A 13,329-nucleotide genomic window follows, 5' to 3' on the forward strand; every position below is an offset into this window, starting at 1 on the left:
TGTGTGTGATGGGAGAGGTGTTAGGTGTGATGGGAAGGTGGCATGTGTGTGATGGGAGAGGTGTTAGGTGTGATGGGAAGGTGGCATGTGTGTGATGGGAGAGGTGTTAGGTGTGATGGGAAGGTGGCATGTGTGTGATGGGAGAGGTGTTAGGTGTGATGGGAAGGTGGCATGTGTGTGATGGGAGAGGTGTTAGGTGTGATGGGAAGGTGGCATGTGTGTGATGGGAGAGGTGTTAGGTGTGATGGGAAGGTGGCATGTGTGTGATGGGAGAGGTGTTAGGTGTGATGGGAAGGTGCTATGTGTGATGGGAGAGGAGGTAGGTGTGATGTGAAGGTGTTGTGTGTGATGGGAGAGGTGTTAGGTGTGATGGGAAGGTGCTGTGTGTGATAGGAGAGGCGTTAGGTGTGATGAGGAGTGGACTAGGTTGTCCCGGAGGGAATGATCTCTGTGGAATGCAAACAGGGGGAGAGAAGGGAAGATGTGTTTAGTGGTTGTTTCTTTTGGAGTTGGCGAAAATGGCGGAGGATTATTTTTTGCATGTGAAGACTGGTGGGGTGAATGGTGAGAACAAGAGGGACCCTATCTTTGTTCTGGGAGGGGAGGGAGGGGGCTACCCTTCTCCCCTGTTTTCCATTTTGTCTCTGCTTCACCCAACCTCCAATCCCCCACATATTTTGTCACATAGCACTGGCTTCAGTCTTGATCATTCACAGCTCCTAATCTCCCTATAACCTCTCTATGCACTGTCATTATTACCTCTTTATTGCTACCTTTGCTTCTGGAGCCATGACTCACCTTCTCTCAGCCCAGTATAAATACCTCCCTATTTCTAGGTTTGACAAAGGATCAGTTAGACTCGAAATGTCAGCTCTTTTCTCTCCTTACAGATGCTGCCAGACCTGCTGAGATTTTCCAGCATTTTCTCTCTTGGTTTCACTCTTGGACCTAATTGTCCGTCGAGGTTCTACTGCTTTGGAGACTGCTTGTTGTCTCAATGAAGGCCACCACTCCAGTCTGGTGTAGCTGCGATGGCAGAGTTGTCAGTCAATTAGATTGGCCAGCAGCTCTTGAAGGTGGGCTGCCCACCTCAGTCTTACAGTAAAGTCCAGTTCCCAGCATTAAGTTGCTCTGCAGCAGCCGTCACAAACATGGAATCGCTTCCACCCTCACTGTCCCCTTGGCATTTTACCTAGAGACGTGGATAGGCTGTGTAAAGTCCACCCCATAGTTTAAAATGGAAGCTTCTAACAAAATTTTGGAAGCTCTCTTTATTGGATAGTTTCAGTTGAATTGAAATAAAAATTCAAACTCACAAATTGTGCAAAATGTTTCATTAAAATTTTAACAGGATTCTCATCATAAACAGCATTGGTATACATATCTAATTGTACTACTTAAACGTGTATCCAAAAATAGGTTACAGAAGTTGTAAATTAACACAATCCCACTAACAGATTGAACTACATCCTCAATACAAAGCACAGGAAATGGTTCTAATAGAGTTAGATATATCACCTGCAGTTCCATGCTTGCATGATTTATTATATTTTTTTTAAATTATGTTCTTTTTACAAGAAATGACTTCAGTAACTTTTTAAAAATTGTTTTCCTTGCAAGAAATACCCTGTGCCTGTCCCACCTCGGAAATACACAAAGGGAACCGATTCCTAGTACTCCTGTGGCAATTTCATCCTTAAATACATCTGAGCTGTTTATCAACATTTCTCTTCAATAGAATAACTTAAGTTTAAAGAGACATCAACTGACAAGGCCCTTTAGAAATCAAGTTAACTGAACTGTCTTTCAATGTCTGAAACCATTTACTTACAGAAAATGGAAACTCACCACCCATGTTCCATTTCAGGTTGCGTATGAAATATTTGGTTTGCCCAGCAACAAAAATGATGTACCTTAGCAAAGATTTCATAGAATTCTAAAGGCCCATGTGGACAGACGAGTTCAGTAGAAGTGATTTTGGACTTTCTTAGCACCGAGATAAAATAGATGAATTGAGTCAAATGGACTCTGCTATATTGTGGACCATGTTTGTTCCAAACTGCAATGGTACTTAAAAATAACAAGTTCCGCTGTGTTAACAGATTACAAATCACATTTTGCTTTGCTAATGTCTATTCATTTATTTTTATTTTGCTACTCAACCACCAGATTTTCCCATGACACGTTCTATTCGCCAACAGAATTGATGCTCATGATCTGTTCTCAAGGTTTTGACTAAAAGTTAACAATCAGATATAAATATTTGTACAAAAAACATGTTTCCCTACTTTTAAGTGGCCTGTTTTCCTCAGAATGCAAGAAGATATCCTGTATTGTGGACTCTGACATTGTCAGTTAATCAACTGCCATAAGTTACCTGTCTTTAATTTCCTGGCCAAGTGAGGAATAAGAAAATGTCAGGCATGGCCCTACATCCACCAGACTATACTGCAGACAAATATATCACAACCATGCTCCATAAAACATGTCATTTGGTATAATTCAAGTTGGCAAAGCTTTTATAGTGAAGAAATGAATCACTCACCTGTAAAACTTGGCTTATTCATCGGTGGTTGGTTACACATTGGTGAGCGTCTGAAATCATTAACATAAATGCATCAAGTTAGACTTCTAGCAACACCCTAACTGCTCTCACAAGTTAAGAGTCTCCAGACAAATGTTTGAAAAATATTACCTTTTGCATACCAATATAAAATAAAACTGTGCCTAAATAATCCTATGCTACCAGTTGATGTATCTAAATAAAACTAAACATAACCTTTGAAAAAAACTTCAATTCGAAAAGTAGTCAATTATTTAATGTCTTTTAATTTATCATAAATAGTTAAATAATAACTGCTACATATTTGAATGAATAAAGTTACTAGAAATAGGAATAATGTTCGATAATTATCGTTGCTTTTCATTATTGGACATTAGTGGAACAAGAGTACAATAGTTGAGTGCAAGATATTTTATTCAAGTACTTGCATTTTTTAAACTGATTTTTTGCTGTGATAAAGTTCTTATGTGAACTGGTCAGATCACTGTATTTCATGTATTCAAGATGTTTCTGTAAGAAGCTCACGTTTCTAATGGCTAAATGACATACACTTACTTCAGAATAATATAATTGTTTGAATAAATCCACCCATTGCATTCAGAAACTCAAATTGTTGATCCAGTTATTTGTAACAGTAGAGGTCGCTGTGGTATGTGATATGATCTGACTGATAGTATTTATACAGTACCAATTAATACACTGAAAAAATGTTCCTAAATAGCATTTCCAACACAGTTTCACGTCATTCTTTAACATCTTAAAGATATCACAAAAATGGACAAATAGATAATCATGTATAACTATATAGATGTTACTATATGAGATATTAGATTAGATTAGATTACCTATGATATGGAAACAGGCCCTGCAGCCCAACAAGTCCACACCGACCCTCCGAAGAGAAACCCACCCAGATCCATTCACCAACCCTGTATTTACCCCTGACTAATGCACCTAACACTAGAGCAATTTAGCATGGCCAATTAACCTAACCTCAAAAATAAAATACTCCATAAATCACTGTATTGCTACTCCAATAAGGATTTAGAACATCATTTAACTCAGTCCTGGATAATCAGACAGATCAAGTAAATCATCAAAAATAAGGCAACACTTGGAAACAAAAGGGGTAATGTTGATTTCATGTAATAGCGTAAAACAGGTACGTGTTGATAGTCAATTTGCATCTTGCCAATTTTTATTTCCAAAAGCTTCAATAAAACTAACAATCACAAGATGTGTGAAATGAGTTGTTGTGCAGAACTTTCCCAGCCCCTGAGTGACATGGACATTGTCGAAAGAGTTGGGGCAATAGCAAGGAGGCTTTCAAAATCAAGAGCAAAGGTTCTTATTTTCCAATCAAGAGGTGAAGGACAAGACAAAATTCTCACCGAGTGGCAAGAAGCCTATTTGTATAAATTAGTATGGATTAACATCTCATTATTACTGAATCTTGCATCACTGATGTACAAATTTTCTCTTGGCCTGCCCATCGGATAGAAACGAGATGGTGCTAAGTCCCAACTTGGAAGTTGGAGCAGTTAATTGGTGACTCCAGCTCAGCACTTGCTCTGATAGACAGCAGTCACCAGTATCTCAGGGCATGCCTCTTGAGCAAGAATGCCATACATCCTCCATCTACATAACATGGCATTAGATATCTACGAGCCTCACCACACATGCATAGCACATTTCCAATCCACTAGCAACACAGTTCTTCCTTCAAAGATGCACTTTTGGAGTGCATCTGCATGTTTCATTGGAGGGTTGCTTACAGGACACTTCTTGTGCATGAACAGGCACAAACCTCATGAATTCAACCAGGCTGCACCTCCAAGATTCTCATTTGCACTCTTAGTGTGCACACTTGAGAATTTTGGGGAGGATTTCCTCTTGTGAGCTCTACAGTACTAACACGCACAATTTTACGGCACTCATTTTATTAACTATGCACCACCCCTCCACAGTGCTATTCTCATATTATCTCACACATACCAGCAGCAGACGGGCTCACTGGGATCTTCTGGGATTCCGACCAGTGACACTATTGGAGACACCTCATGGTCTAAAACTTGCACTACTGCAGACCAGGTACAGACTCAATGGGCCTCTCCTGTACAGTATGTTTCTGTGATTCTATGCATGAAGAACCTTCCCTCAAATCATTCTAACCTATTTTATCCCTCCAAACTACCAAGCCTGCAAGGTCACTTGGGATACCTCATCATTTCTCCCCCACCTGCACCGCCACTAACAGTTGTGCCAACCACTTTCAGCTCACTCTCTCCCTGCCCTTATCTCGTTACAGAAGGAAACGACCCTCAATAGAGAAGAGGCAGCAGGATGATAGTGGGTGCCTGACACTCACCTGCTAACCCCCTTCTTCCTAAAGTAGGCGAGGACAGTGGTCACTCATGGTGATACTGAAACCCCCATATCCTGGCAACCAATTCAGATTTGTTGTTAAGTGCTATGCCTGTAATCTTCATGTGTCCAAGCTTCTACCCCTATTTGCGCAACTCATTCCATCTCTCGTCCCCTACAGGCACCAGCGGGATACACACAGTCTTCATCATGAGGAGAACTGCTCCTTCAGCCAACATCACATCCTCCATCTCTGAAGAGGAACCGACAATTCCTTCAGAAGATGCAATAGCAAGGCCATCTCCTTCACCCTGTACCAGCTCAGACACTGATTGCACAGTGGGTAATATAGCTCAAATACAATAAGAAGCACATTCTGTTGGGCACATGACTGGCACATCCTGGCAGCTGGTGGTGGAAGAAACATTGCACTCAGATCACTGCGAGAGATTAGGCAGCTGTTCAGTCACAGGCAGGAGAGAACCCCACTGTCTTAGATGCTAATATGACGGTCAAAAATGCACAGGAAACTGGATCAAAGTTTGGACGAGTCCATCTGTTCTGTGCTTACTCTAACATGAGTGTCCAGCTCTCTTTGTATGCAAGCTGCCGGTTACCATGGAGAGGCAGGCCCAGCAGAATCCTCATAAGCTGATGGAGGTGCACACCTTCACATTAGCCACTCATGATAAAAGCCAACAACAAAGCAACAGGATGGTGAGACAAAGAAACAGAAAATGCTGGAGAAACACTGCAGCTCTGGCAGCATCGGTGGAGAGAAAGCAGAGTTAACATTTCGGGTCCAGTGTCCCTTCTTCAGAACAGGTATTGAGACATCTTGACCCCAGTTTTTCCTCACAAGATGGTGCAGTGCCAGGTGGTGCCCAGCCAGAGAAGGAACGACTCACGCCTGCCACTCCAAGGTCTCCGAGAAATACCCGACCCCTCTACCAAGACAAAGGAGGTTCAAACGAAGGAGGGTGTTTTAGTCCTGAATATCTTCAGAATGGGTGCACTCTCTAGCCACAAATACTCCTAGGATTATCTGCTCAAAACTCCAAGTCCAACAGGTTCTGCTGTAGGACAAGGCCCTCTACCCCATCTGCATGTCCCTGCGTTGCATCGCAATGTACTAGGAGGGGAAAAAAAGGTGATGTCCCTTCTGATCAAGATCCTCATTTTCCGATATGATACAATACTGCAGCTGTCACAGATCCCTATTGTCCATCAGCTTGCCTCTGTGTGCTGCAGTTGTCTAGAGCACAATGTGGAAGGATTATGTGGTGCACTGTGTTTGTACTTTACTGCAATGTATTCCCAGACCTAAGTAAGCATCAGATTCTCAATTGAAGGGACATCGATGGGCCTCAATGTCCCCAGAGGAATGCAGTGTTACACTGCACAGACACTGGGTCTGATGATACCATTCTGACCCCTACCTGTGTACAGTGTGTACTGCTTTGCAGCTCAAATACTTCAGATGAGATTGTTCTCTTACAATGCCCTGGGACAGCCTCATTAGTAGTGCCTTCATTCATCTTGTGGACATTCTAACAAAGGCTGTGGGTCTCTTGTACTTTCTTCACAGCATGAGGGCACCTTTCACTGGAAACTCTTCAATAAGAGGATATACTCCATATCTGCCAGATTTTGCTGTGGGTTCCTGGGCTTCGAGATGCCTGTGTGAACATCAATTCCTGTGGACTCTTGTAGAGCAGTGGAGACAGACACAACAACAGATTCTGTGCCTTGATTTATTGGGGATGGGTTCCAATGAGCTAATATGGGGAATATCAGAAATAAAGCAGCTCCTCAATAACATGATCAGTCAGCATTTCAAGCTTACAAATTACAGTTAACTATTGTCTTGCATACATTAGCACATGGAAGCTGCTAACAAGGAGGGCAATGGGATACCTGTGTGGACTTTTATGTCATCGGTCTGATTCAGATGAATGCTGCACATGCAACAGTTTCAAAGGGAGAATGGCAATTTCTGCTCCCACCCCACTTTACTGCAGAAATGTAGCATTGCATATAAGAGAATGTTGTGACAATGCTGGAATCCAAAGTGTAAGGTAAGCAGCTCCATGACCTTGTACAGCTGATGAGACTTTGCAGCGTGTTTGTAAAGCTTAGCAATGCACTGCCCCACATCAAAGCCAGGGCAGTGGTGACCATGTGATGACCCGCCTTCCTGCAGTACCTCTTTCCCTCCCATGCTTTAATGTCTCCCTACATTATATATTGAGTTGCTTCCTTTCACAATTATTCTGTTCGCTTTCCAGCTGGCTGCCTCAATTGACTTTCCCAGCTTTTCCAACACAGCAGCGGCCTCTGATAACTTCCCTTGACATTAAATGAATAGGCCCCAAGGACTGACCGTGGCCCACCTCACGAGTGAGTTGGAATTGCAGCGCTGACTGACGAGTGACCAGGTCCCTGCCACATCTCTGTGCAGCTCCCTGACTTACCACAGTGAAAGTTCTGAACAGGCATCCACGTGCAAAGAGGCAACACAAGGCAGAGATGGCATGGCAATTCCAAGTAGGTTCAAGGTGAATCAGGGCAAAGAAAGCAAGCTGAGAGCATCGAGAATCCTGTTCAGATGCACAAGATGAGTCCTGTTCCTGCACGCAAAGTGGCCTGGCAGCAGCACTGCAATACATGTGTCCAAAGTGCAGAACTAAAATGCTGTATTATCAAGCCAGATCTTGGTTTCCAAGCCTGACATTCCATAAAGTCAAACATAAAGACCTGTATTTAAAAAACACTTTTAATGACCACCAAATATTTCAAAATACATTCCAGCCAACTGAGCACTTGTTTTGAAGTGTTCTAATGTAGGATTCATAACAGGAGAAAGTGAGGGCTGCAGATGCTGGAGATCAGAGCTAAAAATGTGTTGCTGGAAAAGCGCAGCAGGTCAGGCAGCATCCAAGGAACAGGAGAATCGACGTTTCGGGCATAAGCCCTTCTTCAGGAAGAAGGGCTTATGCCCGAAACGTCGATTCTCCTGTTCTTGGATGCAGCCTGACCTGCTGCGCTTTTCCAGCAACACATTTTCAGCTAGGATTCATAACAGTCAATGTGCACACAACAAATTCTCACAAGTAGCAACATAATAATCTACTTTTCTGATCCTGATTGAAGGATTAATGTTAACCAGGGCATCAAGGATATCAATCTTGCTTTGCTTCAAAATAGCACCACAGGATATTTTAGCTGTTCTTGAGAAGGCAAATGGAGTCTCTGTTTAACTGCCCAAAGATAGACTGCCAATAGAACTCCTTCAGTACTGTATTCTTCTTGCCTTTTGTATTCAAGCCTTGAAGTGGGACTTGCACTCACAATCTTGTGATGCTAAGATCAGAGTGCTACCCACTGAGCCATGACTAAGGTTTAAAAGTGGAGTGAAGCAAAAGAATGGGAGCTCTTAGAAGGAAACAGGAAGGCTACAAAAGAAAATTGCTGCCTGCAATAGAGTGAAACAGTGCAGTGTTTCTTTCAAGGTCAACTTGGAGATAATTCTCCAAAGCAAACCATCTAATGATTGCAATGCTTTAATCCACCAAAGAACTTAACTGGCAATATCAGCAGTATGATCTATCTCAAACTTTTCATGGGATGAGCCCAGAGACCATTCTGATAGTCACAGTCCAGGTATGACAGCAGCTGCTGAAGTATTCTCCAGATCTGTAGCATTTTCAATCTGCTCCCCTCTACACTGTCACAGCTGACTTGCAACTCATACCCCAAGGATTAATAACACTTGGACCAGTGTTGCAAAAAAAACATTAGTTGCATACTATACATGGTGACAAGGCAATTTTGACTTTCCATGATAATTTAGATTTGTATTATATCTCGGGGCATTACATATTTGTAATCTTTAATTAGTTAGCTATACTTGATTAATCAAACGATCTGCTTCTACATTGGAATTTTCTTTGATATCAGATCTGAAAGCCAACAAAGTTATTCAATACCACTGTAACTTACTTGCTGGTGGATGCTCGTTCTTGCAAGTTGGTTAGAGTAGCAAAATTGTTCCTTACAGTGCGCAGGCTTGCTAGCACCTGCAGAGATATAATGGTAAATGTATGTACCAAGAAAATACATCACATATAATACATTAAAACTTAGATTAACTTCACTTTACAGTCTTTAGGGGTTTCCTCAAATGGTCACAAATCAGTCCTACTCACTAAATTCAGCATTTACAGAAGTCAATAAACTCAGAAACATGCTTTCTAACCTTAATGTGGTGTAAGAATATGATATGCTAAAGGAATACACGAGCAATGTGTTTAGTCAAACCTGTTTGGCCTAAACCAAAAGTAATATTGATCTAAATTGAGCATCCATCAATCTCTAGAAGGACAAACTGCTGATCTACTAACTACTGTATAAAATTTGGCAAGAGGAATGTCTTTGTCTGGATTAGCTGTTTGAAACTTACATACCATTCTCTAACCCTTTATGTATAGATTGGGTAAGGCAGTGGGATCTGATGGCTGTGCAAGAAGGGAAAATTGCCTTCTCTATTAGTGGTAAGAGGAAATTCTGTGTGACATACCCAGAGATGGCATAAAAACATTGGAAAAGAAGCGAGACCTTTGTGTAAAATAGATGCACTGATTTTCTTACTAACCACTGGCTTCCCTCCAATTTGTGCTCTATCACCAAATTAACTGTACATCTCCCATAGAATATTATATACATTTAAATTTGTTCTTTTTCAGAGAGATCCAAGATGTTGCGGTCTGAGTGGTCTGCTGAGCTGGGCTCTGTGCCATACCCCTGGCAAGGTGGACCTTTACCCTGCGCCCCCTCATTAACCACCTCTGGGAGAAAAATCGATAATATAAAGTTACTGAACATTTGCAGCTGCTAACACTGTGGTTTGACAGCTCTAAGATCAGAACGAAGGTGAATAAAGGAAAAGGGGAAAGAAGTATAGCAAGCAGGGCACTCTCCTATGGCGTCGGGGTGCCCGTCGATATCCTCAAACTCCCTTTGGATTTAATGGGGCAGCAGCTGAGTTTGGCAAATTCCGAGAAACGATTGAAGCAGCAATGGAGCCAATATCTGCCATGCTGCCAGGAGATTCAAACTGGTTTTATAGCTTTTGTACTGCCTTGGTGTAAAACCAGATTTATTTATCATTTTGGTCAGTTGGTTATTTTCTGAGGTCCTTTTTTTTGGATTGAGGGTGGCTATACCTGTGGTTAGGATGTATGGAGAAGAGGTGTAGAGAGGGGAGGGTGGGCTTCCATTGTTAACTCTCAGAATGTAAATAACATGTTCTCTTTCTCAGTGCATTGCCTGGGCATGGCCTCAGCTGGAAGGAGCCAGGATGGTAGCAAGGATTGGGAGGATTGCCCCCTATGGGCAAGTGGGGAGATTTCAAGTGAATTGGGGTTTATTTATGTGTTTGTTTAAGTTAATGTAACGATTAGTTTTTTTAGTTGTAGTAGGTTTTATAGGAATAATTTTTAGACTTTATAGAGTTAATGTCTTTGTCGCTCGCTGTACCTCAGATAAGCTTCCTCCTCTTGGGAAACCAACAGGCTGCCCTGGACGACTATGGCTAGTGATTTGTTCAGGTGTGCACCTGGAGTGTAAAAGGGAGCCATTTCCCCATTAATAGAAAGAAGGTGCTGTCAAGCCTTAGGAAGGAAAGGGTTGACATCGCCCTGCTGCAGGAGACACATTTAACTGATGAGGAACATCTGAAGCTGCAATGGGGAGGGGGTTATGACAGGGTATTCTTCTTCTCCATAGCTCCAAGAGTAGAGGAGTAGCTATACTGGTAAGAAGGGACCTCCTTCTCCAGATAATTGAGCAAATTAAGGACAAAAATGGACAATTGATCATTCTTAAAGCTCTAATACATGGAGAAGATTATGGCATCCTGAATGTTTATTGTCTCTGGCACACCTTCTAATTGATGCAATTGCTAAATTAATGAATTTTGGGGTGCACTGCACAATTAGAGGAGGGGATTTTAACTGCCTAATGGATCCCGGGGTAGACAGGATGCCAAGGGGCCTGGCAGGTACGCCTGTGTAATCTAGACAGTTGGTGGATGTGTGTGAGGAGTTGGGATTAGTGGATGTGTGGAGGTATCTCCACCCTAATGGAAGAGGCTTTACTTTTTATTCCAACCCACACAAGTGCCACACATGAATTGACATGTTCCTTATGCCATCGGTTTGTTTGGACAGAGCATTGGCTTGCAAAATTGGGAATATAAGTATCTCGGACCATGCCGGCGTATTTAGATGTTAAAACCTAGGGTGGTGGAATAGATGTATGGCACTGGTGCATCAACCTATTCCTGTTAAGGGATAGCAAATTTGTTGAGTACATTACAAAAGAGTTCAGGGCCTTCTCGGAAATCAACTCAGGTACAGCCGGTAATCCGGCAATACTTTGAGAGGCCATTAAGGCATATTTATGAGGCCTGACCATGTTGTATTCAACGACTAGAAGGAGGCAGAGGGAGGAGCAGCAATGGATGCTGGAGACTCGGGTGAAGGTAGCTGAGGAAGCAAATTATAACAGGCCTTCATTGGTCAAGCTGCAGCAGGTCACGGCTCTTCGGGCTGCTCTTAACTCATTGCACACACAGGTGGCAAAAAAATGTCTCCTTTGCTAAACAAAGATTGTTTGAATTTTGAGATAAACTAGGTAGATATTTGGCATATCTGGCTAGAAAGGAAAATGCTTCCTAATCCATTACGTCTGTCAGAGAGAAGGCTGGCACATTTACCCGTGAGTTACTGGAGGAGGAGGTTCCTTCTTACCAGTATAGCCACTCCTCTACTCTTGGAGCTATGGAGGAGAAGAATACCCTGTCATAACCCCGCCCCTGTTGCAGCTTCAGATGTTCCTCGTCAGTTAAATGTGTCTCCTGCAGCAGGGCGATGTCAACCCTTTCCTTCCTAAGGCTTGACAGCACCTTCTTTCTTTTAATGGGGAAATGGCTCCCTTTTACACTCCAGGTGCACCACCTGAACAAATCACGAGCCATAGTCGTCCAGGGCAGCCTGTTGGTTTCCCAAGAGGAGAAAGCTTATCTGAGGTACAGCAAGCGACAAAGACATTAACTCTATAAAGTCTAAAAACTATTCCGTTAGATTTCGGGAATACTTTGCAGTGTTATAGTGGTTGGAGGGTGGCGAAGACAGTGCAGTGAGAATGCAGTCTTTTTTTGAGAACCTGGACCTCTCTAGTATAAACGCGGAACAAGTCTCCCTGTTAAATGCGCCTATGACGATACAAGACGTGCAGGGAACAATAAAGCATCTCCAGGGTGGCAAAGCACCGGGGCCATATGGATTCCCGAGTGAATTTTATAAGGAATTCATAAATGTGTTGATGGAGCCACTTCTGGGGATGTATAGCTATTCATATACACAGGATTGTCTTCTGCCCTCTCTTAGGAAGGCGAATATCTCCCTCATTTTAAAGGAGAGGAAAGACCCCAAAGAACGTGCTTCCTACAGACCAATTTCATTGTTGAATGTAGACTTTAAAATTCTGTCAAAGGTGCTGGCCCTGAGGTTGGAAGGGGTGTTGCCCTATATTATAGAAGAAGATCATGTGGTTTTTATCAAGGGCCGTAACTCCTCCAACAACATCAGGAGGGGACTGAACATAATGCAGGTCCACCAGCAAAAATTGATCCGGGGTTTGGTGGTCTCCCTAGACACGGAAAAGGCATTTGACTGCATCGAATGGCCCTACCTGTTTGGGGTCCTAGAGCACTTTGGACTGTGGTAGCCTTTGCCAGATGGGTGGCAGTGTTATATAATGATCCTAAGGCAGCTGTCATCACAAACGGCACCAAGTCGGATAACTTTAATATTGGGAAGAGGTACCTAACATGGTGTTCTCTTCACCGCTGTTATTTACCTTGGTAATTGAGCCGCTAGCCGAGGCTATCAGGAGGGATCCTGAAATTGTGGCGACAAGGGTGGAAATGGGAGAGTGTAAGATCATCCTATAGGTTGATGATGTCCTTTTGTTCTTGGCCAATCTGGAGGAGTCTATTCCTCAATTGTTTCAAAAAATTAATTTATTTGACAGTTTTTCGGGATACAGGATCAACTTCACAAAATCGAAAGTCATGCCAGTGGGGGGATTAGTGGAAGGCAGTTCTTGTTTAAATAGTTGTCAAAAGGTTTTTTATATTTGAGAATTTTTATTACCCCTGCCTTCCACCAGGTGTATAAAGCTAACTATGCACAATTACTGGAGAGGATAAGGATTACCGTTATCATTGTTAGGCCTAGCAGCCCTGATTAAAATGCATCTTCTTCCTCGCCTGTTGTACCTCATGAGAATGCTCCCATTGTTGCTACCCAGACAAGTGTTCCGGAGGCTCAATGGTT

At 42.6% G+C, this 13,329-nt stretch overlaps 1 protein-coding gene across 10 annotated transcripts in view; it reads right to left on the reverse strand.

Annotated features, from left to right (window-relative positions):
• The window catches only part of pde4d (phosphodiesterase 4D, cAMP-specific), a 1,194,146-nt gene that overhangs the window by 152,002 nt on the left and 1,028,815 nt on the right, over positions 1-13,329 (reverse strand). For all 10 annotated transcript variants that reach the window (XM_043689211.1, XM_043689292.1, XM_043689222.1 and 7 more), the window contains 2 exons: positions 8,930-9,006; positions 2,546-2,595 (listed from right to left, as the gene is read on the reverse strand). In XM_043689211.1, coding sequence (XP_043545146.1) covers positions 2,546-2,595; positions 8,930-9,006 — 127 coding nt within the window. The remainder of the gene's footprint in view (positions 1-2,545; positions 2,596-8,929; positions 9,007-13,329) is intronic.

The sequence above is a fragment of the Chiloscyllium plagiosum genome, chromosome 1 (genome assembly GCF_004010195.1).
Source record: "Chiloscyllium plagiosum isolate BGI_BamShark_2017 chromosome 1, ASM401019v2, whole genome shotgun sequence".
NCBI classification, from domain to species: Eukaryota; Metazoa; Chordata; class Chondrichthyes; order Orectolobiformes; family Hemiscylliidae; genus Chiloscyllium; species Chiloscyllium plagiosum.